The following is a 27,111-nucleotide window of genomic DNA, read 5'->3' as shown; positions in this document are numbered from 1 at the left end:
TGGATATTTTTGTCAATTTATGTGCAATCATTCAGGAATAAATGTAACAATGCAGCAAATCAAATAATGGACATGTTGAGTCATCAAAAGGCACATAAACAAGACTGAAAACCTGTTTGCTTCCAGACAAATCTTTAAACAAGCTAGAGTGCTAGAACACACACACACACACACACACACACACACACACACACACACACACAAAACTTGTAAAGTTACATTGTGCCAGCTGAATACACAATACTAGGACTGCAGTTCTATGGGTTGCCTGGGTTGAGAGGTTGTACTGGGAACAAAGGAGGCAGGGAGTGGGACGTAGGGTTGGGGAAGGGTAGCTTAATGCCTCAGTGGGAGGCAGCAGCTATACAGGATAATGATGCAAGAGGGCAGAGGCAGCAGGTGTACGGGATAGCAATATGACACAAGGGCAATGGTGAGTTCTTGCAGTGCACATTGACAAAGACATGGGGGAGTGGATTGAGACACATGACAGAATAGAGGAAGAGGAGATTGTAGGAAAGAGGGTGTGGGTGCAGGCAGAGATTTAGGGCAGGAGGATTATGAGAACAAAGAATGTGTTACAAGGAAAACTGCCATCCTATGTAGTTCAGACAAGCTGGTGTTGGGGGAAGGGGTGAGGATCCACTGGTTGTGAAGCAGCCTTTGAATCCAGCATGTCGTGCTCAGCCATTGAGTGCTCAGCTCATTCAAGTGGACAATTGGTCAGTGGTCACGCTTGCACAGAAATTGCAACAGAGCTTGTATATGACATGACTACTTTCTGATCATTTTCAACTCTCACTGCATTTCATAATAGTTTCCTAGGAATTTCACCTCCCTATACACAAATTTGTCATGTGCAACCAACGCCGGATAGCTACGGAGATTATCTGAAAGGTCATTTATATACGTTAAGAACAGTAATAATCCTATCAACGTACCCAAAAAAAAAAAAAAAACACACACACACACACACACACACACACACACACACACACACACACACACACACACACCTCATGCAAACACGACCGCCAACTCCACCATCTCCATCTGCAATGGAGTTGGCAGGGGGTGTGTGTGTGTGTGTGTGTGTGTGTGTGTGTGTGTGTGTGTGTGTGTGTGTCTTTTTTTCCCAGTGCTGAAGGCTGTGGCCAAAGCTTTATTCAAGTGTCTTTGAATTGAGCCTGTTTGCAGCTTGATGTGTCTTCTTTATGGTAAGTAGCAACCTGTCTTTTCCTAGGTTGTTGATAATCCTACCTGGAGTTTACATTGTGTAGCAATCTATCATTTTACTTATATTTGTAATAATTTTATATGTTATCAAGGAAATGAAAAGCAGAGAATATTACACAGACAAATCAGTCAGAAGATTTCTCTCAGTCAGTCTCAGCAGCAGTAGCAGAAACAGACACAGAAAGTTGAGATGTGGATAATTAACAGGCACATCTCATTACCTGTTGCTTATTTTCACTGAGATTGCCTTGCTTGCCAATTCACTATTTATGGCAACAAAAATGGCTCTGCTACTGATGCCCAGTCTATTATTATAGTATATATTCCATTCAGAATTTAATATTTCAGTGGTATTTATTTCTGGCTTCAAAAACACACTGTTTCCAGTATTCGGGGAGAGTTATTCTGGAACCTTATCACATACACTGTCATAGACAATGAATATTAGGCTTACTTTTCTTTTTCTGACCTCATACAACCTGTATTCTCTTCCATAACAAGTACAGATGAGCCACTTCTGGCACCATAGTATGTTACACCTAACAGCTCAGTCAGTACACAGAGAAGGTAAGTAAAGCTTCACATGCACGCCACCCATTTTCTGGTTTGTTGGTTGGTTGGTTACAAAGAGGGGGGAAGGGACCAAACTACTTGGTCATTGGTCCCTTGTTCTGAATAAAACAATGCCACAAGGGGGAGAATAAAACAAACGAGACGTACAACACAAAATGGAAAGAAAGGAAAAACCACAAGAATGAAGGAAAGGTAACAAATACTAAAAGGAACAAAAGAAGACAAGAAAACAACAGAGATGCTAGAAACAGTTACAAGAGAGTAAAACAAGAAAGCAGATTACTGTGGCTGGCCAACCACAAGAATAAAAAGGAGAAGCCAGCCACTTTGCAACACATTAAAACCTCCACCCTAAAAGCGCTAGGGTGGAGGACACAGAGGGACAAAGGAAACGCGCTAAAACTTAGATCAAATGATAAAACCCATCCTTACGAATAAAATGTAGAACTAAAGCTGCTGTTGAGGCATTGTTGCCCAACACCGAAGGTAGGGTGCTGGGAAAGGGAGGAAAGGGGGGGGGGGGGGGGTATAATTCTCCGATGCAAAGGCTGGAGCATAGTGCTCAGCAAATTGCTCGGCAATCGTGTTTGTGTCGGTAGATAACACGTCATCGATGGTAATGCCAGGGATACCTGTTGGGGTCCGGTACCCAAAAACAAGTCTGATCTTCATCCAGACATATGGCAGTCAATGGTTGAGATATACCTCTCCCAACACTCCTGTTTCCGCCTTTTGATACAAATGCGGGCACGGAGCCATTTAAAGGCTATTAGGTGCTATAGGGAAGGGTGCTGCTCATGTTGCTGTAGAGCTCGCCAACGATCTTTAAGCGCCTCAACGACTTCCGGTGACCACCAAGGTACCGACTTTCGCCGAGAGCACCCCAAAGAACGATGGATCGCATTTTCTTCTGCAGAAATGATTGTTGTAGTTACCTGCTCAACCACAACATCGATGGCACTATGTGCGGGAGATTCAACGGTGACATCAGAGATGAAGGTTTCCCAGTCTGCCTTGCTGAAAGCCCATCTGGGTACGCCTACGTGGGCATGACGCCTGGGAAGTGACAAGAAGATGGGGGGAAGTGGTCACTACCACACAGGTCGGCATGTGCTCTCCAGTAGACAGATGGGGGAAGTTCTGGGCTGCAAAGTGATAAATCAATGGCCGAGTAGCTACCATGAGCGACACTGAAATGTGTGGCAGCCCCAGTAGTTAAAGAGGCAGAGGTCTAACTAAGACAGTAAAGTTTCGACATCTCTGCCTCGGCCAGTAAGCGTGGTGCCACCCTACAAGGGATTGTAAGTGTAAAATCTCCCAAAACTAGGAAAGGTTTAGGAAGTTGAGCAATCAGTGCAGCCAATGCGTTCAGGGGTACTGCACCATGTGGAGGAAGATATAAGTTGCAGACAGTTATTTCTTGTGACGTCCATATCCTGACAGCCACAACTTCAAGAGGGATTTGCAGGGGCACAGGCTCACTACATACCAAGTCCACTACATAGACCCAAACTCCACCTGACATTATTATATTCTCTACGTTATTGTAATATTCCCTGTAGCCGCGAAGGGCACGGGTCTGCATTGCCGGGAACCAGGTTTCCTGGAGGCCAACACAGAAAGCATTCAATGTGGCAATTTACGCCTCAGGGTCACCTGCTGCCACCGTCTTATTGCCTGAGCAGTCTATATCCATTGTGTTTGAGGGTCCGGCGAGAACTATGTCCTCAGCAGACACCAGAATCTCCACCCCATCGTCAGATGCAGAGCTTGTAGGTAGCGGTGGTGTGGGTGCCACCGCAATTCCCTTGGTCTTGGGGGTCTTCTTTTTGGGTTTCTCTGGATGGGAGGGCTTCACTGATTCAGTGTCAGGGACTGAGGTTGATCCTGAAGTCCTATGACCAGCTGCTTTTAGGAACTTCAGCCACTGGCATGTGTCATCTTTCCCACTTGCACAAACCTTCCTAGCGAGAGGATTAGGGTTGTACTTCCTTGCATTGTACTGAGACTTGGAACGCTTAGAGACTGCTGGTGTGTTATCACCAGCAAGTGATGACGTGGTACGCTATATTGTGCATCATCCGCCCTGATACCACCCACTCCTACCATGGGCCCTCCCCACGGGCACCACCCAGCCGCAGCAAAGGCCACCTAGCAGGATAGCCATTGCAGGCAGTCCCGATGCCCCAGGGTGATGGGCATCTACTCCTTGGCATACATGGGGAGTTAACAGTGCAGGCATCAGCACAGCGATCCCTGGGTGGTCAGAGGGCTACAACCAACAGGGTAAATGGTGGCCCACCACAGTGGACTGGCTACTGAGCTGGATATCAGGCGCAAACAAGTTAAGAAGTCCATTATCGTCGACGGCGCAGAAAGCGATACTGCACAGAGGATGGAGAATTGGCAGGACTGCAATGAGACGACGAGAAAGTGGACTAAAGATCTCATTGCACAATGGACACAATGCACCATCTAAGGCGCCCGTCCCCAGCTGGCTCACTCTTCAGGAAAATTTTAAAAAATGGATGTCAAACCCTACAGGGGACCATCCCCAGCTGGCTCACTCTTCAGGAAAATTTTAAAAAAATGGATGTCAAACCCTACAGGAGACCACCACATAAAGGTCGAAACATGTGAGACTCTTTTTTAGTCGCCTCTTATGACTGGCAGGAATACCTCGGGCCTATTCTAATCCCTGGACCCGCTGGGGGACCATTTCCTGGTATACAAGCAGCTGCTTCCAGAGTAAAGCTCACATAACCTATAAAGCAGGGCCCTACAATGCTACACTTGAGACAGCTGCAGAATTGAAGCTAGCTCGAAACAAGATATCCACAAATCCAAAGAAATATTTTACCACTGTTTGGGTAATGTGCCTCACTACTGCCTGAAGACTTTCATTTTCACTTACACAGTTCATTACTACACTTCCTGGTAACCTTGCTTTAAGCCAGGAAGCCATTACAGTACTTTCCCTAAATGCTAATATATTTATTGGACTTACTTCAGGAATTCAGCAGCTACATGGCACACTCTTCTATTGTTAATTTGATAACACTTCAGTTTAAAATGAGTTTTGTGAGCAATCTCCTTTGCAGTCTGATTAAATTTCCTTAGTATTCTACCAATGAACAAAAGCCTGACACCTGTTTGACCTAAAACCGAACCTATGTTATAATTCTTTTTGTAGTCCTACATATTGTTTTTGTTACAAACATTCATCTTTACGGGTTGACCAATTCCAGTTGTGACTCACTGATATTGTATTGTAGTCATAAGGTACTGCATTTTTTTTTTTTTTTATTTTGTGAAGAGCAAAATTTTACATGTCTGAACATTTAGAGCACTTTGAAATCTTATCAAGATCAGACTGAATACATACGCACCTTTTTACACATAGAATTTCATTATAGATAATAGCATTGTCTACTAAAAGCCTGACATTACTATTAATATTGTCTGCAAGATAATTAATATACAACATGAAAAGCAAGGGTCTCAATACACTTCCCTGGGCCCACCTGATGTTACTTCTACAATTTTTGTTGATTCTCCATTCAAGATAACCAGCTGCATCCACCATAATAAGAAAAATTGCTTAATATCCCATACAACCCTGCTTTCAAAAATAAGCGTAAGTGTTGTATTGAGCCAAATGCTTTTCAGAAGTCAAGAACTATGACTGTGGTTTCACATGATCAATGTTTCCAAAATCCAAGCTGATTGTGACATACAAGATAATTCTGTTTGAGATGCCCGATTACATTTGAGCTCGGAATATGTTCTAAGATTCTATAACAAATGGATATGGAGAATAACAGACAATAGTTTTGTGTGCTCCTCTTCTTAAGGGTAGATGTGAACAGTGCTTTCTTCTAACCACTGGGCACTGTATTTTGTTCTATGAAACTAAAATATACTATGGGTAAGAATGGGCTGAAAATTCGGTATAAATTTGATAGGGGGTTCCAACGGGCCCTGAAGCTTTGTTCAGTTTTAGCAGTTTCACCTATTTCTCGAGGCTACTGACATCAATATCTATTCACTCATATTTGCTGTGGTACCAGAATTAAACTGGATTTCACTTCGTAAAGGAACATTAGAAAATTGAGTTCAGCATTTCTACTTTTGTTTAGCTACCTCCTATTTCCATGCCTGTCTCCTTTATTAGTGTCTGGAGACTAAGTTTGGTACCACTAATAGGCTTTATGCATAACCAGAATTTCTTCAGATTTTGTGAGGAATATTTTGGTAGTATTTTGCTAGAGTAATCACTGAAAGATTGATGCATTGCCATCCTGACAGCCTAACATATCTAATTGAGCATTTTCGTATCTATAGTTTGAAGCTTTGTTTACACACACAGCAGTCTCCATTTCTTTAGGAGTTTATTTACAGTGCCTGTATAGACTGTATACCATGAATGGTGACTCCTGTCATGAGTTGTTTTTAACTATCCCAAATGATTGTTGAATGTTGACGTCTCCCCCGATGTCTGCAGTATAATTGGGGAACTTGCATCCTAGTGAACTAAGGTATTCTCTAAACTTTTTGGTTACATCTGGGGGTGAGTCTACCAGTTGACAGAAGGATCAAATTCTAAGATTATGCCCACCCCTGATACTGAATCTTGCCCAAATGAACTCGTGTAGTTTCTGTATCTCAATGGATTTGAGTTTCTTGTCTACTAAGATAAATACAATACTTCCATTTTCCATTAACCTACCCTTTTGATTAACAATTAAATATTCCCCACAAATTTCACAGATTGGTTGGTTGGTTGATTTGGGGGAAGGGACCAAACAGTGAAGTCATCGGTGCCATCAAGTTAGGGAAGAATGGAGAAGGAAGTCAGCTGTGCCCTGTCAAAGGAGCCATTCCGGCATTTGCCTAAAGTGATTTAGGGAAATCATGGAAAACCTTAATCAGGATGGCTGGATGCGGGATTGAGCCAACTATATTATCAGATTGGACACAAACTTAAAATTCAGCTATTCTTCTGATATGAGAGAAGAGAACATATAGTTATCCTGAACGATACAGTTACTACAAAAAGCAATGTACTGCATGTGGGCAGTGTTCGGGAGAGTGCACAAAAGGCATAAAGACTACCAAGATATAATGGTATCCAATAACAGCCAGTCTCTAAGGACATCATAAATGCTAAATGCAGGCCACAAGGTGGTTTCCTACAAAATCAAGTGTTAGGGTTCCTTTGTGCCAAGAACTGTAATTCTATCACACATGCTGACATATTCATTCTGTGTAGACTGCTTTACTTTGTGTGTGTGTGTGTGTGTGTGTGTGTGTGTGTGTGTGTGTTTGTGTGTGTGTGTGTGTGTCCGTCTTCAGTCTTGCCGTGTCCAGTGCTGTTAACTTTCAATAAAGGGGCTTGCAGCTATGTTTGGTCAATTGTCTAATTCCATAAGTCTTTATAGAATAAAACTGAACTCTATTAGAAATTTCTTTTTACAACTGAAGATAATAATGTAACAATCAACAACATCAGAATAACTTTAAGTACACTACTGTCCTCACTGTGTAAAATTCAGATGGATACTAAAGCTCCTGAAGTTTCTGTTTGTCAAGAGAAAGTATGCAGTCTCTATTCTGGATTGGATGGTTGCTGAAGCAATTGATACTTTGTCACATTATACAGGGTGATCATAATTAAAGTTAAACTTTCAAACCGCTGTGCAAATAAAACCACTGGTCAGAATGATGTCAAACTGCAACGGAATATTATCGGAGAAGAAGGAAAATGTATGGCAACAGAAAAAGAAATAGTTACAAAATGTAAAAATAGATGGCACTGTAAGCATGATAATTTAATCGCAGCCGACTACAAATGAACAATGAATTACACACAACAATGCCAAAGATGTATGTTAGATGTTAAACAAACTGTACTACTCAGTGTGCATGGGTGTACAGGTGTGATATTGTCTGTTACATAAGCCCATCCACCGTGGCAAGATCATGGATGGGAGAAATCAGTTTTTAATTGTCCTGAGGCCAAAAACTGCATAAAAAGCATAACTCACGTTGGTTTTTAATTGTCCTGAGGCCAAAACCTGCATAAAAATCATCAATCGGATTATTAATTTCTGTGACTGGTGCAAAACATGTTCAATATGATGTCCACCGTTTTCTGCAACAAGTTGAAACCTAGAAACAGCATGTTCCACAACTGATCGGCGTGTTTCTGAGGTCACGTTCAGAATGTGTTGCACAATGCGTGCCTTGAACGCAGCTAAATTTGCAATCTGAACACTGAACACAACATCTTTCAGATAGCCCCACAATCAGAAGTCACACGGATTAAGATCAGGTGATCGAGACAACCAGGCTGTAGGGAAATGGCAGCTGATAATTCTAGCATTTCCAAAATGGGACTTCAGCAGCTGCTTAACTGGATTTGTATTGTACAGAGGTGCGCCATCTTGTATAAAAATGATCCCATCCACACATCCACGCTGTTGGAGAGCTGGAATGACATGGTTGTGCAAACGACACTCATAGCACTTACCAGTAACGGTACAGGTAACAGAACCGGAAGTACCTGCCTCTTCAAAAAATGGCCCCATGATAAATGATGCCGTAAACCTGCACTACACAGTGGCCTTTTCAGGAAAAAGAGGTACTGGTTGATTTGCCTGTGGTTTTTCCATTGCCCATATTCGACAATTCTGTGTATTGACATATCCTGTCAGATGGAAGTGGGCTTCATCTGTCCACAAAATCTTCCACAGCCAATCACTGTGCATTTCCATGGAAGCAAGAAATTCTAAAGGAAAGGTCTCTCTTGCTGGCACCTCAACAGAAAGCAACTTGCGCGCATGGGTAATTTTGAATGCATAGCAAAGAAGGATGTTTCATAGGATTTTACACAATGTGTTCACGGGTATGTCCAATGTTCGGGCAATTCTCCTTGCACTACACGTTTGCACACCACCACTTGTCTCCTCCTGCATTGCTGTGAACACTGCTTCCACTGATGTTGAATCAATTCATTTCCTCCCTCTACCATGTTGCACACTAAAAGAACCTGTCTTTTCAAATTTCCAAATCATTTACTACAGACCCAGGCAGCAATCGGACCAACACCTTTCTTCAAGCCCTTCAGTGTCCGGAATTTCTGTAGAGCGACATGTGCACAGTCATCAGTCTTGTAATACAGCTTTACAAGCAGAGCATGATCCTGCATTGAGACAGTCATGGTGAACATTGTGGACACTAAAGGAGGAAAAGCCGTGTACCTGGCATGTTTATACCAACTTCATTGGGTCAAGTGCATGAAAGGCATTTTCATTTATGTATTCTGACACACACAGCGTCATCTATTGATCGATTTTCACACCATTTCTTTTCTTCTGTCATACAGTTCCCCCCACTCTCCGTTAATATTCCATTGCAATTTGATGTCATTCTGACCAGTGGTGTTATTCTATAGGGTTTTTAAAGTTTAACTTTATTTATAATCATCCTGCATATTTATTAGTTTCATGTGCAATCAAATTGTATTTCCACAATGTCGTAACAATCTGACTGTGTTGTAGCAATTTATAGGTTTTGGAAAACAAGAATTTATATTTAGGTAGGTAAACCTAGCTTAGTTTGGAGTATCATTTGTTAAATGTTTCCTCTGACTCATTATTTATTTCCTTTACAATATTTCTGTAGCTTCCAAAATTGTAGCCACCTATTATTGCTTTAAAAATTCTAATTGTTTGTATCACGCTCTCCACAATACAGCATCGTCGCTGATATTCACTGTGTCTATGCAGTTCAACCATACTGAGATATTCTCCATGTTTCTTGCATTTTATTAGTTTTGTGAAATTTTGTGAAGCTTTTGGTGCCATTTGGAAAGTTCCATTGCAGGTATTCAGTTTTTACTTTGTACTTGATGAATGAAGATATCTTCAGAGTTAGCACTGTAAGAATATTCAAATGGAGTTCAAATTTTGGAAGTGGTTCAGTTGAGGGATATATAAAACAAAAGCATGGTTGTAAAGTAGAAAGAAAAATCATGTAACACTTACACCAAAAAAGTGTAAGATATCCTAAAAAGCAAGTCATTAGCTGCAACAATCAAAAATTAAGAATGTCGAGAGTCGGTATTGCAAATTGTAACAGCTGCTTACAATATGCAAGTATCTCACATTGAGCCCCACTCAGGAACACTGATACTGGTTATACATAATCAACACAATGTTGGTCCATACTGAGTGGAAGAGTTACTTTTTTCACACTGTGCAGTTGAGAAAGATATACTGTATGAGACCAGGCAAGTCAGTAATTCTAAACCTATTTAACTGTTAAAATTAAGAAGTAGTTTTAGAAGCACAAACCATTCTTTGTAAAATGTACTTGATCTTCTCCTTCTTGGCAGTATTTGTCTCCTTTTCTAGCTCATTTTTAAGTTGTTCTTTCTCTTTGTCACGAATTTCATTAACAAATGAATATGCATTTTTAAAAGTCTGTAACATTAAAACATAAATGCTGTTTTGATGACAAATCCATAGAATTTAAATTTATATGTAATTTACCAATTGTATCAGGAAACTAATGCTTATAACAAATGCAATTCAATTCATTTGATGACAACTAACATAAAAATATAGTTGCTAAAAAGGAGAATAATTAAGAAATATAAAATGACAACTGAAAACTGACAAACAATAAAAACAGTGTTACGAGGGGCATTGAATAAGCAATGCAACGTATATTTTTCCTCAGTCAATTTTAGTTGAAAAAAATACAGAATTTGTTACAGATGTTCATCAGATATTTCCGCTTCAGCCCACACAGTTGCACGATGTTCCGACAGGTGGCGGTACTATACACAGTCTTCAAGACAGTATTCGTATTGGAGGTGCATTCCAAACAGACCATTATCATTTGAGTTTCTTTTAGTGGAACACCAGAGCTCACGAATATTCATAGCCACCTGCAGATCGTCTATGAAGACCTAGCAGTGAACAAAAATGTGGTGAATGACAGGGCGAGGCACTTATCATCGCAACAAGGTCTAATCTTCTGACTGCTGGCCGGTCACACAAAGCTGTGACTCCTGCAAAGTCTGAATGAGCACACACACACATTTGAGGTGTTCGATGGATCGCAATAAAATACCTAGCTGCACAATTGGACATCTCTGTTGATACTGCTGCCAAGTCACACCCAAGGGGAGCTCACAGAACTTTATCGGACTCCTCTTCCTCCTCCACCCTACAGCCCCGATCTCCTACCTTCCAGCTTCCATCAGTTTGGCCCATTGGAAGCTGCACTCCATGGGAAGCAGTATATAAATGATGGGAAGGTTATTGATGCAAGACGATGTTGGTTCCCACATCAACCAGTGGAGTGGTACAATGCAGGCATACAGTCCTTCCAGGTGTAGTGGTGTAAGGCCACCACACTGAACAAAGATTACGATGAAAATAGTGTGTTGTAGCCAACAGTGTAAAATAATATGGTGTACTGGAATCCCGAATAAAACCAATCTGCCTTAAGAAAAAAAATGTATTCCATTACTTATTGAATGCCCATCATAAAAGAAAACTACAGCAATGTATGAGCACAGCTTTTCTGCAAATGAGACGCTTCTGCTGAACAGTGTCATCTCGACTGCATGCTATTTTCATCTTGTATTTTCCTGTTGTAGCTTACAGGCTAAACTGTAGTGGAACAACATGGAAACAAGTGACATACATGCATCCAAGCAAGAGACAGTTTATGCGCCTTCAAACAGTCAGTGTTTGCAGTGGTTTTGGGTGTAGTGGTTCTGACTGAGTGTTGTGTGCATTTGGCATATAGTATTCGAGTTGCAGGGAAACAGGATGACACAGAGAATACATTTCAAAGTCATTAAATATGGGTAGATCACTGGCCGGCCACAGTCAAGTGCGAGTTTTGCTGGGAGCTGAATGTTTCCTATAGTATAATTTCATGGCTATGGAGGAGTTTCCTGGAAGAGAGAACATTCAACAGTGGCATTAGAAAATTTGATTATGGACTCATGTTGATCATTATCTCAAGGATCCAGAAACACAATACCAACACAGCATCTTCTCTGGCTAGATACTCTATACAGCTCCTGTAAGGTCATATTGATGGATTTGAGAGGTTGATCTGTATTCTTGGCAACATGATCAGATGCAATCTTCTCAGAAAGAGATATCATATATCACAGTTGATGTGTTGTCTTGCCAAACATGAATGGGCTCTAAGAACATTGGGATAATATGCTTTCTTCATAGTGGATATGGACTCAGGTTTCATCTGACAGACAATATTTAACACGCATGGCATGCTCCCGGACAAATGACTGTAGCCATAACACAATCCCTAAGGATCACTGCTCACCTCCAGAGAGCACTTGTCCGGTGATGGAAGGCATTGTCATGAGCCATTCAGGAAATACTAATCTACAGAATAAGAAGACATTTAGTAAACTTACGGAATTGGGAGGGCATTCATATTGATTTTCTGTATGGCATCAGCACACAAACATCACTCAGGATAAGTGCTATAAATGACTAGCTCATACTTGACTGTGGCTGGCCAATGATCTAGTCATATTTAATATCTTTAAATCGATGTTTTCTGCATCTCTATACCTTGTGTCTGTATCCCTATGGCATGTGTCACTGTTGCCAGAGCACTTTTTATCCACTCATTATCACAATGCCATTTGTTGTTCACAGAAACGTGAGATCCGTTAACTTACAAAAATGAGTGTGTAAATAGGAAAGTTTACATCTGGCATTCAGAGACTTTACAGCCATCTGATTCTTGAGACAAGACATTATGTGGAGGACTAAATGAAAATAAGATTCCAACCCAGTTAACTATCATTACCTATGAATGTAACGGTGGCATGAACACCATATTGTCCATGAGGAAAAGCTAAAAATATAGCCCTTAAGAGTAGCTCTGGAATACAGAAGAAAAGTGTATGATTTTCTCGCTTACTCATGTTAGTTAAAGGATACAGCAGAAGCTGTGGGACTAAGCATCAACATCAATTAAACTAAGGAGATGAGAGTTAACAACAGCTTAAAACATAACCTCTGTGTTACTAGAAATGTAGTTAAAAATATATTTCTAGTTCAAGAGTCCAGTTACAAAAACACATGGGGAGGCAGGTGTTAAAATTTGAGTACTGAATATGGCTAGAGAATTCTTTAAATGGTAACATTTTCACAAAAGCTATGATCAAAATATTCAATAGTAATGTTACATCTCTTCACTATGAAAGTGAAACAATAATGATAACAAAAATAGAGATATCCTTCATGTCCAGGTCTGATTTCAAATGCACAGCTATTGAAGATTGTAGTAATAAAAATAAAGTAAGAAAAATTGTTTAGTAGTAAAAATAACAAAGTGGTAAAAATAACAAAGTGGTAAAAATAACAAAGTGGTAAAAATAACAAAGTGGTAAAAATAACAAAGTGGTAAAAATAACAAAGTGGTAAAAATAACAAAGTGGTAAAAATAACAAAGTGGTAAAAATAACAAAGTGGTAAAAATAACAAAGTTGTAAAAATAACAAAGTGGTAAAAATAACAAAGTGGTAAAAATAACAAAGTAGTAAAAATAACAAAGTAGTAAAAATAACAAAGTAGTAAAAATAACAAAGTTATAAAAATAAAAAAGCAGTAAAAATAAAAAAAGTTGGTGTAGTTGGGACTTTCAGTAAAAATAATGTTGTTGAGGTCATGCTAGGGTGGATTGTAGTTTGAAGGAGAAAGTCTGAAGGACCAAGAAATACACCACTCAAGAAGAAAAATAAAGGAGGGTAAGAAAACTTAGAAAGAGGACTTCACAAAAAACAGGACAATTGGAAATTTTTCATGGATGTTCTATGTTCAAGCACAACTGACACAAAACATTGTTCTATCATTATCAGTGCACGAGCTCTGACAGCTCTTTCAATGAAACACTGTGTGTACCACACATGAGGGGAAAAAATTTTATCATTCTTTACTGGCATACACTCAAATTTTCTCAGCCTAATATTGTAGATTAAATTAAATGATTGGTGGTTTCTTACTCTTGTTCTACAGGACTTTCAGTAAAACTATTGCCTGATTTGCATTTTAGATATAAATATACAAATTTCATTGCATAAGGCAGCATATTCTAACCTCATCATTAAAAGTACCACAAAGCGGATCAAACCTGGGATCCCTTCCCACATTATTTCTCAGCTTTTTTGTATTGTGAACTGGTATCTTGGATGACATTTCACGTGGCCTGCAGACAGAGAAAATGTAATTATCTTGTTTACAGCAGAGTAAATAATAAGTGTATTATGTAATTTGTTCTGAACATCAAACGAAATAAAAAAGTGACATTATGTAACATCTCTTTCAGGCATTACAGTGAGAGTAAAAAAAATTAAAAAAATTAAAAAAAAATGCTAATCACCACAAAAAATACCGACAACTGTATAGTCACAAACAAATATAAATAACTATCATACATCCATATCATAAATCTCATCTTTCATATTTTTCATCTTACAACTAACCTTTTAACTCACCTGTTTTTATTAGCTCTTTTGAAGTCAGTTTTAGGGACACGTTTGGCACCAAACACAGCTTCACTGTACACTTTAGCTCCTAGTTCTTCCTTCAGTTTTAGGATTTCTTCAAAACTCATTGATGCAAGTTCCTCTCTGATGGCCAGCTATACAAGTAGTATCTCTGTTACATATTAACAGTCAACATAGTGACATATGACAGAGTAAGAAATTGACATACAGAAATCAATATCATTCTATATTCAAACTTTCAAAACCTAAAATAAGTTAATTTGAAGACATTGTGGTGGTGGTGGTGATTTATGCTTTGATGGTGATGCTGCTCTGATTGGTTGTTTGGTTGGTTTGGGGTATAAAGGGACCAAACTACAGGGTCATCAGTCCCTTTTTGCTGATGCAAGCAAGGCTCAAGGTACAAAAACACACAAAGTATGTTTGAGAAAGTAAAAGGGGAAAAAGGAATGGGGAACCACACCTAAAAAGAAAATGAATGGAACGAACAGAAAACGGGGAAAACATACACCACAAAGAAAAATAGAAGGTATTAAAACACCAGATGGTCTGGGGTGGCTGATCACAATAATAAAAGAGGATGAGCCAGCCACTCTGCAACACATTGAAATGTCCACCCCAAAAAGACAAGACGAGATGAAAACATGTAAGGAAAAGACGACCACCATGACAAACAAATGCAAAGGAAGTGTGACAGAGTTAAAATGGAGGGAGGGTGGCGGCCTTGGAGAGAAGATTAAAAGCCCACCCTTAGATGGTACGATAGAAACCCCCCTCACGAATAAAGAGTAAAACTAAATCTGCTGTTGACACAATGTCGCCCAACACCGCAGGTAGGGTGCTGGGAAGGTTAAAATCTGCCGTACAGGAGCTAAAAGTGAGCAGTTCAGCAAGATGTGGATGACAGTCGTATGTGAGCCACAGTGACACCGAGGTGGGTCCTCGCGACGGAGGAGGTAGCCATGTGTTAGCCACGTATGGACAATGCAGAGCTGGCAGAGAACCACAGAGTCCCTTCAAGAGGCCCTCATGGAGGACTTATACATGTTCGTAGTCTCCTTAATGGCATGCAGTTAGTTGTGCATACTGAGATTATGCCATTCTGTCGCCAAAAGCTGAAAAACCTTGCAGCGTAATAATGACCGAGGTCAGTTACGGGGATGCCAATCTCCGGAAGCAATTTCCATGTAGCCTGTTTGGCCAGCCTGTCAGCAAGTTCATTTCCTGGGATTCCGACACAGCCTAGGGTCCAGACAAACATTATGGAACAACTGAACCATTCCAGGGCATAGATGGACTCTTGGATGTTCGGTACCAAAGGATGGCGGGGATAGCACTGGTCAATAGCTTGTATGCTGCTCAAAGAGTCAGTACAGAGAAGAAATGACGTGGGGCATGAGCAGATGTGCTCAACAGCACAAGAAATGGCTGCTAGCTCTGCAGTGCAAACACTGCAGCCATCTGGCAAGGAGTGCTATTCAATATGTCCTCCATGGACATATGCAAAGCCAACGTGACTATCAGCCATCAAGCCATTGGTGTAAACCACTTCATGGTCCCGGTACATGTCAAGAAGATAGAGGAAGTGACAGCTGAGTGCTGCGGGGTTAACTGAGTCCTTAGGACCATGTGAAAGGTCCAGGCGAAGCTATGGCCTCGGTGTACACCATGGAGGTGTAAGTGAATGGTCCTCACGTATAGATGGTAAGGACCAAACTTCAGACAGAAGAGATTGGACGCGAACCGCAATCTTAAGCCCTGACCTGGGCCTCCAATGCGTAAGATGAACCACCGTGGCTGGGAAAAGGTCACAGTAATTCAGATGCTCAGGAGAACTACGAATTGGTGCAACGTAACTGGTGAGCAGTTTTGCACGCCTAACCTTCAATGGACATACTCGGCCTCCACCAGGGTGCTGGTCACCAGACTCATCCTAAAAGCTCCCATTGCCAATATAATGCCACAGTGGTGCACTGGGTCGAGTAAATGCAACACTGAGGGCGCCACCGAACCATAAACCAGACTCCCATAGTCAAGGTGGGATTGAACAGCAGTGTAGAGCGATCTGCACCCCAGTTGGTGTTGCTCAGGCAGTGGAGGCCATTGAAATGCTGCCACCACTTCCGCTTAAGCTGACAAAGATGAGGAAGCCAAGTCAATCAGGCATCGAAAACCAGTCCTAAGAATCAATAAATCTCCACTACAGGGAACGGATTGTCATTAAGGTAAAGTTCCGGTTCCGGATGAACAGTACGATGCTGACAGAAGTGCATGACACATGACTTCGCGGCAGCAAACTGGAAGCTGTGGGCTAGAGCCCATGACTGTGCCTTGTGGATGGCTTCCTGCAGGTGCCGCTCACAAACACCAGTACTGGAGGAGCAATACGAAATGCAGAAGTTGTCTGCATACAGGCAGACGGACCGACAGCTGCTGCTGGACTGTTAATGGCCACTAAAAATAGAGATACAGTCAATACAGAGCCCTGAGGGACCCCATTCTCCTGGATATGGGGGGAACTATGGGAGGCACCTAACTTGGACATCGAAAGTACGAAGAGACACGAAATTTTTGATAAAAATTGGGAGGGGGCCCCGGAGACCCCACTCATATAATGTGGCAAAGATATGATGTCACCAGTTCATGTTCTAAGCTTTTCGTAAATCAAGAAAGACGGCAATCGTGTGTTGGCATCTGGTAAAGGCTGTTCGGATGGCAGACTTGAGGGAAACTAGATTGTCAGTGGTAGAGCGACCCTGGCAGAAACTGCCCTGGCATGGAGCCAGTGGGCCACGTAACTCCAGTACCCAACAAAACCACCGACTTACCATATGTTCTAACAGCTTACAAAGAATGTTGGTGAGGCTAATGGACCAATAGCTATCCACATCAAGCAGGTATTTTCCAGGTTTGAGCATTGGAATGATGGTGCTCTCCGCCATTGCAATGCAAAGATGCCATCGCACCAGATCCAGGTGAAGATGACAAGGTGATATCGCTTGTAGTCAGACGAGAGATGTTTGATCATCTGACTGTGGATCTGATCTGGCCCAGGAGCTGTATCGGGGCAATGTGCAAGGATGCTGAGGAACTCCCACTCTGTAAATGAAGCATTATAGGGTTCACTGTGATGTTCAGTGAATGAGAGGGCTTTCCTTTCCATCTGCTGTTTGAGGTTGCGAAATGCTGGGGGCTAATTATCCAATGTGGAGGCTCAAGCATAGTGCTCAGCAAAGTGCTTGGCAATTGCATTTGCATCGGTAGATAACACGCCATTGATGTTAATGCCAGTGACATCTGCCGGGGTCTGGTACCCACAAACACATCTGATGTTCGGCACCCCATCGTCGAGACGTACCTCTCCCAACATTCCTGTTTCCGTCTTTTTATAAGATGGTGAACGCGGACATGGACCCATTTAAAAGCTATTAGGTGCTCTAGGGTAGGGTGCCGCTATGTCGCTGTAGGATTCGCCGACACTCTTTAATGGCCTCTTCCGGCAACCATCAAGGTACTGACTTTCGCTGGGGGCGTCCTAAAGAACAGGGGATTGTGTCTTCTGCCGCAGAAATGATCGTTCTAGTGACCCACTCAACTACCAGATCTAAGGTACCATGTGGGGGAGATTCAATGGTGACAGCAGAGTTGAAAGCTTCCCATTCTGCCTTGTTTAAAGCCCATCTTGGTAGATGTCCAGGGTAATGGCACTGCGGGAGTGAAAGGATAATGGGAAAGTGGTCATTACCACACAAGTCATTGTGGGCTCTCCAATGGATGATAGATGGAAGAAGTCCTGGTCTGTAGAGGGATAAACCGATGGCCGAGCAAGTGCCACGAGGCACACTGAAATGTGTGGGAGCCCCAGTACTTGAGACGCAGAGGTCGAATTGAGACAGGAAAGTTTCGACATCTCTACCTTGGCCAGTAAGCATGGTGCCACCCCACAAGGGGTTATGGGTGTTGAAATCTCCCAAAAGTAGGAAAGGTTTAGGGGGTTGATGAATCAGTTCAGCCAATGCGTTCAGGGGTACTGCACTATCTGGAGGAAGATATACATTGCAGACAGTTATTTCCTGCGTCGACCTTATCCTGACAGACGCAGCTTCTAGAAGGGTTTCAAGGGGCATAGGTTCACTGCATACTGAGTTCAGGACATAGACACAAACTCCATCTGACATGCTATTATAGTCGCTACAGTTCTTGTAGTATCCCCTATAGCCACAGAGGGCAGGGGTCCACATTACCAGGAACCAAGTTTCCTGGAGCGCAATGCAGAAAGCAGGAGTAAAGAGCTTAACAGTTGCCATAGCTCAGCCAGGTGGTGGAAAAAACCACAGCAATTCCATTGGAGGATGATGTTATTGTGAGACTGGGAAGGCATGAAGCACACAAGGAGGCAGGCTACACCTCAGGGTCACCTGCTGCCACCGATTGAGTATTTGTATCCATTCCTATTGTGGATGAGGCATCAGTGAGATCCAGGTCCTCAGGGGATGCTGAGATCTCCACCTCATCTTCAGGTGCAGAACTGGTAGGGAGTGGTGGTGTTGAGGCCACCGGAGGGTCCTTTTTCTTAGCAGTCTTCTCGCTTCTCTTTAGGGGCTTGATGCGAGGACTTCTCCGAAGTAGCTTCAGGCACAGAAGAAGACCGTGAAGCTCTTCGTCCAGCAGCTTTTGGCTCCATTAGCCACTGGAGAGTGTCCAATGTGGCATTAGTGGAGAGCTTGGGAAAGAGAGGAGCTGGAAGAGGCTGTTGCTTCTCCGGCTTGCGGGAAGAGGACCAATGTCTCCTGCATTTGGGGGGGCCTTGCTCCTGAAGTAGGTACTTTGGGAGCAACACAAGGAGATTTTCCTCCCACCTCCAAGGGAGCAGATGTATTCTGGAGGCCTGGAGGGCCCACTGTTCGTGGCACAGAATGTGGTACGACTGGTACTTGTGACAGTGACGGTAATGTAGCTGCAGCATATGTGGATGTCAACCAAATGGAGTGTAATTGTTCAAATTTACATTTAGTCTCTTGGCACATTAACCAGTCCAGAGTCTTGTACTCCATGATTTTCTACTCCTTTTGGAATACTATGCAGTCTGGCGAGCAGGGGGCGTGCTGCTCTCCACAGCTGATACAAGTGGGAGGAGGTGCACATGGAGTATCTGGATGCAGTGGACGCCCACAGTCACGACATGGCGCTGGAAATGCAGCAGAGAGACATGTACCTGAATTTCCAGCACCGCATAGGGGAGGGACGTACGGTTTAACGTCACAGCAGTAAACTATCACCTTGACCTTTTCAGGCAATGAATCACCCTCAAAGGCCACGATGAAGGCACCGGTAGCAACCCATTGTCTTTGGGTCCCCTGTAAAGATGCCAGATAAAATGAACACCCAGCCATACTCGATTTGCGTGGAGATCGTCACCCGATTGCAAGAGGAGATCATGATGGAAAATAACCCCGTGGACCATAATGAGGCTTTTTATGGGGAGTGACGGAAACAGAAATATCACCCAGCCGGTCACAAGCGAGTAATGCCCAGGATTGGGCTGGGGATGCTGTCTGGATCAAGACTGCACCACTTCTCGTCTTGGACAGTGCTGTCACTTTCCCAAACTTGTCTTCAAAATGTTCAACAAAAAATTGAAGCTTCATAAGTAGAAAGGAGTCCCCATCCATTCTGCTATAGACTAAATACCGAGGCGAATATGGCTCTCTTCTTTCTGTAGCCCTACGTTCCTCCCATGGTGTAGTGAGGGAGGGAAACAATTTAGGGTCATATCTGTCAGCATTCTATTCAATCTTGCACTTCTTCGAGATTGATAGTGCCTTACAGTCACCAGCAAGAGATGATTTAGTTCGCTTCATTGCGGGTCATCTGCCCTGATGCCACCCACTCCGATCAGGGCCTCTCCCCATGGGTGCCACCCAGCCACAGCAAAGGCCACCTGGCATGATGGCCGTTGCTGGGAGTCCTGATGCCCCAGGAAGACAGGCATCTACTCCTTGGCATACGTGGGGAGTTTGCAGCTCAGGCATCAGCAATGCAATCCCTCTGTTGTCAGAAGGCTATCACCAAATGGGTACATGATGGCCCCACCACAACGGACTGGCTACCATGCTGGTTATTGGGTGCAGAGAAATCCAATATTGTCATGGGGGCTAAAGAGGACAGGAGAGAACGAAAGAAGATGGCATACCCTGGAAAGTGTCCTCGCCCAAATATTTGAATTGCAGGTGGAGTTGCGAAGCCGTGACAAGAGGTTCATGAGATTGAATCTAAGGACACTATGGATAACTCCTGCACCACGTAAGATGTCCTTCCCCATATGGCCCGCACTACTGTACAATTTGGAAAGTGGCAGGTCAAACCATAAATTGGGACCTGAACTTATAGGGTTGAAAAGTATGAGACTCCTTTTAGTCACCTCTTACAATAGGCAGGGGGGGGATGTTGCTTTGACAAAATGCTGTCAATGAAGATTTAACTGTTAAGTGCACTACTGTTACCTTCAGAAGAGGTAAGCCCTCTGCATCAAACAGTAAAGCATCTAAACTTCATTGCTTTGTAACCTGAATAATACTGGCCTCTGAAACCAGGTGATGAGCCAGAACTTTGATGCTGTCTCACTGTAACTCAAGACATAGGGCAGTAAGAAGAAAAATGTTTAAATGTGATCAGTAGAAGCTTCAGAACACTTGTTTGTTGTAAAGAAACCTGGATAAAATTTAAAATGGCAATACTGTTCAAGCATTATATTTGAGTTTAGCTCACGATACACACAATTAAACCTTATGTACACACATTCATCAGAGGTAATTTTGAAATCTGCAGTTCTAGCGCATAATATTAGCCTTCTTAATGTTGGTTGCAGTTACCGAGCAGCTACCTCAAGACTAGAAGACAAACGAAAGATCGAAAAATCATCCACAGAAAGAGACCATTGGACTGGGCTCCCGACATTACACACTATACCATTATTGGCTACTGCAAAAAGGGTAATGCTTAAGATTCTCCCTGTGTATGTCAGTCAGAGTGTGTTGCAATTCTACACTTATAATACCCTCTGATGGTTTGCCCCATCCATGTAGCTGTTTGATGATATTGTATAGAGGCCTATATCATGTCGTATCATTAGATTTATTGTAATAGAAAAACATTCCTGTCAAGTGTTGCCTATGCAAAAAACAAAATATATATATATATATGTTTTTTTGTATCGCTGCCTCCAGTAGTATTGGATTATCAAGCGTGGAGCATTATCTATGGAAACCACAAAGTAGGAAGCCAAGAAATTTCTGAATCAAAGTGTCTGTCCTAAGTGGCTGTTAATTATTCGTTCCAATGCCTTTCCTATGTAACTGACATCTTTTAGACTCTAATAACTACTTGAGTTGACATGATCCTTTCCAATCTTTTGGGGAGGAATTAGGAATGTCCTCCACCTGGAATTAGGGTGTCAGTAGATTCTATTAAAAGGAATAAGGAGGCAGGTTTTGGATTCCACATTTAAATGTTGAAACATGTAGTGCACATTCTCTGACCTGTCACTGTATTACAAGCCAAAGATAGTGGATTCTGCCCAGGAGCGGAAAGAAAAGAGAGGGGCTGTGGCACTCCGATGTTATTAAACCCAAAGTTCAACCACACACTCACTGGTAATTCCCATCTGCATTGGACTGCGACATCCTGACTGGCATTGTATGTTATTTGTTGGAATTGGAAGTATGAGGCATGTTCAGAAAGTAAGTGTACTAGATTTTTATGTATTTTTTTTTTAGGAAAAGTATACTTGGGAAAAGAGGAGGAGGAGGAGAAGAAGAAGAAGATGATATTGTTGACACGCTTGTCAACTATTTTTCTACAAAACTGCCATCCGGTTCAGTGAATGTGGTGAGCTGAGGCACAAGCTTCTTTATACCCTCTCAAAGAATTCTTCCATCAGCTCCTTCCCCCACTTCCGAATCTCCTTCTGCACCTGCTCGTCTACTGACAATTTAATTCACTCATGTGTGCCTTCAGGGAGGTGAAAAGATGATAATCTGTAGGCACCAAGTCAGGGGGAATATGAGTGGAGGGGGGGGCGGAGGGGGGGGGGGGTGCATGGTTCAAAACATCCCACCCAAATGAGTCGAAGAATGCCTTGGTGGTTAAGCCTGTGTGAGGATAAGCATTGTTGTGCAACAAGCACACTCCTCTCATCAGCATCCCCAATTTTTATTTTGAATACTCCTTTTGCGCTGCTTTTAATAGGGTCTCACAATATCATTATGGATTGATGGTGTGCTCTGTGACTTAGAAGGCTGATCCCTTATGTTTAGTTTCTTCCACTGTTTCACATTTGTGAAAGTACTGTATTTGTTCGATTTGCAGTTTGAAAATTCAATTCCATTCCGGTTGCTTGGTCCACTGCACTGCCCCTCCCCTTGGCAATGGGTATTGTCCCGCCTATTGTTGATATGTACCTCTAGTTCTCTCAAAATCAGTTTTTAATTTTAACAGTTCTCTCAGTTTATCCTCCTCTGCATAATTCTTCACTGGAGATTGTCTGAACATAGCAGCCACCTGTAAGTCTTCATTGGTAAAGGAGAGTAGCAAATACCAAACACCCATCTATAATGTCATACAATATGCTTATCGTCAGTAAGAAATAAATATTTCTTCACTCAAAGCAACTGTATTGAAACACTACTTATTAAACAGAAACTTGCCCTTATTCACATTATAAGTACACATGTATACACACTTTCCAATACATGCATCGCTGTTAGCCATCAGGCAGCAACAATAAATTATATTATATGATCATTATTCTGACGACCATGCACCAACAAACTTTGAACCCAATATCACCAACAGACACACATGGTTTTCATTATTCTGCTTAATATCTCAAACATACCACTTCAGTAGACACATAGCCTCAACAACAGCTTGGCACTCTGGCCCAGGGGGTGAAACTTATATAGGAACTTCCCGTAACACTACTATAGTTTGCTGCCAGGTCACTTTGAGCACTGCAAGTTTATCAATCCTTTCATTTTGTAGTAAACAGAAGCTGGTCTCATCACATTGTTTTCTTTATCAAGACTTCTTGTGTGTATTGCACTCTTTGAATTGTATTGTAAATATATATTGCATTGTATTGTAAATATATATTCTGCAATAGGTAATACTGGTTAAATGATTCCATATTTGTTTTGTTTCAAATCAAATAGAATCATATTTGTTTTTGTTTCATATCAAACACAATTTAGCTTTGTTGTATGGTGTTCTGAGGACTCATATATTCATTCCTGCTGACAAATCTGTGTGTGAATCATTCAATTTAAATGCATTGCAGTTTTATTGCTTGTATTGTACTTTATCTTCATTTGCATATGTTTTCCATTACTTTCATTTAATGAGAACTCCATGTTAGCAGCTTTTGACAGTACATCTTGAAACGGAATGAGTATGTACCTCTGTTTTGAAAAATGTTGTTTCTTGCCACTGAGTACGCTTTGTAGCCTTAGTGACTTGAGCATTCTTCTTGCAAATCCTAAAAATGTAACAGTAGCTGTAAACAACAATTTTGCAGAAATGAAGGTACTGTATAAATTTAGTAGTTCTCCGTTAAATGCAAGAAAGTACAACAAAGGGATGAAAACAAAAATAAAGTTTAAAATGGGCAATAAACCTGCAACACATTTAAATCAAATAGTTCACACAAGGATTCATAAGCAGGATTCAGTACCAGACTTTTCTACCTCAGAAAAAAAATCTGAGAAGGTACTGGGATTTTTTTTTTTTTTTCAATGAATACACTAACAGCCCGAAATGAAAAAGAGATACTGTGTGCAAGTAAAATAAGTGTGCAGACATAGTAGACAATTTTAAGGCTTACGGGCTTCGTATTAAAGTTAGACTTTCCTTTGGTAAAAACTCTTTGCAAGTAGTCTAAAATATTAGGTAGCCTCTGACATTAGTTCATTTTATGAAAGACTACAGCTGTAGCACAGTGGCTGATGGGACTAGCTCTTTCAATTGAAGGTGTATGACTTCTGACCAATATTCACTTGATCCCAGTCACTACCAACCTTAGTTTCCAATAATGTGTGTGAAGAGTATCTTTATTGGGCAACTACAAATTTAAAATATTTCAAATTCAATTACATAAAATGTTTCTGTGATCTCTAACTCTGTGTTATGTCAGCTTTTGTTTAGGAGCATGTAGATGCACTGAACACTTCGCCATTTGCTAACTATGACTGACCAGGTTAGGTGTGCTGAGAAAGCTGTTAGCACTGACTGAGTGATCTGAAAACAGCTACTCCCATCAATCACTGTGCCATAACTCTGCATAAAGTGAACATGTAAGGCCTAGTACTATAAGTAGCCCATTTGTTTCATTTAGTTCTGACAAATAAATGAATAAAGTTTAAAGAAGCAAAGAACAGAAGAAAGAGAAGTATGTTAAAGTTATAATTGTTTGTATGAAGTCAAGTCATGAAGTGTGTCTTTTACTTTTTTTTACGCTACATTGCATGAATCAATGGATTTACCAAGGCACATTTAAACCTTTAACTGGAGAAGCAGACTGGGCTATAAGTGAAGAAGAAAAGTTTGCAGCTTGTTAAGTCTTATGATGAAAGTGCATTAAATGTTACAAACAAAAGGTTATTAAAACCACAACCATTAGTAGAAAAGGCTTTGAAAGCAGTATTTCTTCGTTTAATATAAAAGTTCACAGATGTTTAACTGAGAACAACACTTCAAAGCATATCCATGATATAGTACATGGAAAATAATATAGCTGTAGAGCTGAAAATATCAATGCACGCAGGTTTCAATAACGAACAAACAAGAGAACATATTGCCGTATTTTTGGATGAAACAAGGCCAGACGTAGTACTTCCTATGAAGTTATTAGGTACGGTGATAGACAGCAAGTTAAAATGGATCATTCCCATGACTGGCAGAGAGGCTGAAAGACTCCCTTGCTCATGGAATTTCAACAAAGGTCATAATCTGTAACATTGTCCCTAGAAGTCATTATAGACCTCTAGTTCTGAATCAAGTGGAAGATTTGAGTGAAGCATTTGAAGGTTCTTTTACTGTGACTTCTCAGACTTACTCCATAGTGTTGAGACGTATGGGTTCCCCCACAATGGGGCAGGGGTTAACTACATATCAGGCGCTACTTCCCAGGTAGCTGAGGGTTTATGGGGTGAACAAGTAGTGTATTTAGATTAGGGGACTCTCCATCCTGTCTAGATAATTATACCTCAAGGATACCAAGAGTATTAGTGTAGGACCTAAAAAAACTGCCCCAACCCAGATGAGACTATTAAAATCCTTGTCATTAAATGCTGAAACATTCATATTATGAGAAGGAAAGTTGTTACTCACCATATAGTGGAAACACTGAGTGACAGAGAGGCACAACAAAAAGACTTTCACTCTTAAAGCTTTCGGCCAATGGCCTTCATCAACAATAGATAAAACACACACACACACACACACACACACACACACAAACGACTGCAGTCTCAGGCAACTGAAACCACATTGCACACTGCGAGCAGCACCACCAGTGCATGATGGGAGTGACAACTGGGTGGGGGTAAGGAGGAGGCTGGGGTGGAGAGCGGGAGGGACAGTATCGTGGGTATGGTGGACAGTGAAGTGCTGCAGGCTAGGCGTAGGGCAGGGGAGAGGTGGGGAGGGGGGGGGGGGGAGTTGGTTGGTTGGTTTACAAGGGAGGATGGGGGGGGGGGGGGGGACTAAACTGTGAGGTCATCGGTCCCTTGTTCCCAGGAGAACAATTACCCAAGGGGAAGAAGAAAACAAAGAAGACGTACGGTACAATAACAGGAGAAAGAAAGAACCAGAAGAACGACAGAAGGACGACAAACACTACAATGGACAAAACAGGACAAGAAAACCACAGAGACACACAAGAAACAGAGAGAGGGGATTAAAAACAAGAAATCGGATTAACATGGCTGGCTGACCACAAGAATAAAAAAGGAGAAGCCAGCCACTATGCAACACATTAAAACCCCCATCCTAAAAGCCCTAGGGTAGAAGACACTGGGGGGACAAAGGACATGCGCTAAAACTCAGATCAAATAATAAAACCCACCCTCACAAATAACATGTAAAACTAAAGCTGCTGTTGAGGCACTGTTGCCAAACACTGAAGACAGGGTGCTGGGAAAAAAGTCCACCACAGAGCGGCTAAAAGTGGTCAGTGCAGCAAGAGGTGGACAACTGTCATTTGGGAGCCACGGCGACACAAAGGTGGGTCCTCACAACGGAGGAGGTAACCGTGTGTGAGCCACGTATGGCCAATGCCGAGTCGACAAAGGACAACAGATTAACTAATTCAGTGTGAGAAGGACACACAGAAGACTTCCACATATTCACAGTCTCCTTAATGACATGCAATTAGTTGTGCATACTGTCATGCCACTCCATCTCCCAAAGCCAAAAAACCATGCGGTGTAAGACGGAACGCAGGTCTGTTTCAGAGATGCCCATCTCCAGGAGCGGTTTCTGCCTAGCCTGTTGGGCCAGACTGTCAGCAAGTTCGTTGCCTGGAATTCCGACGAGTCCTGGGGTCCACACAAACACCACTGAACTATGGGACCGTTCCAGGACAGAGATGGACTCCTGGATGGTCACTACCAAAGGATGGTGAGGGTAGCACTGGTCGATATCTTGTAAGCTGCTAAGGGAGTCAGAAGACAGAA

General features: G+C 41.9%; 1 protein-coding gene across 1 annotated transcript in view; it reads right to left on the bottom strand.

Annotated features, from left to right (window-relative positions):
• LOC126192643 (ribosomal RNA processing protein 36 homolog) overlaps window positions 1–27,111 on the bottom strand; it is an 88,597-nt gene that overhangs the window by 46,771 nt on the left and 14,715 nt on the right. Inside the window, exons 2-4 of the mRNA XM_049932618.1 lie at window positions 14,369–14,514; window positions 13,971–14,079; window positions 10,167–10,295 (exon numbers count right to left, since the gene is read on the bottom strand). Coding sequence (XP_049788575.1) covers window positions 10,167–10,295; window positions 13,971–14,079; window positions 14,369–14,514 — 384 coding nt within the window. The remainder of the gene's footprint in view (window positions 1–10,166; window positions 10,296–13,970; window positions 14,080–14,368; window positions 14,515–27,111) is intronic.

The sequence above is a fragment of the Schistocerca nitens genome, chromosome 1 (genome assembly GCF_023898315.1).
Source record: "Schistocerca nitens isolate TAMUIC-IGC-003100 chromosome 1, iqSchNite1.1, whole genome shotgun sequence".
Lineage (NCBI taxonomy): Eukaryota > Metazoa > Arthropoda > Insecta > Orthoptera > Acrididae > Schistocerca > Schistocerca nitens.
This window is presented reverse-complemented; position numbering and strand designations above follow the sequence as displayed.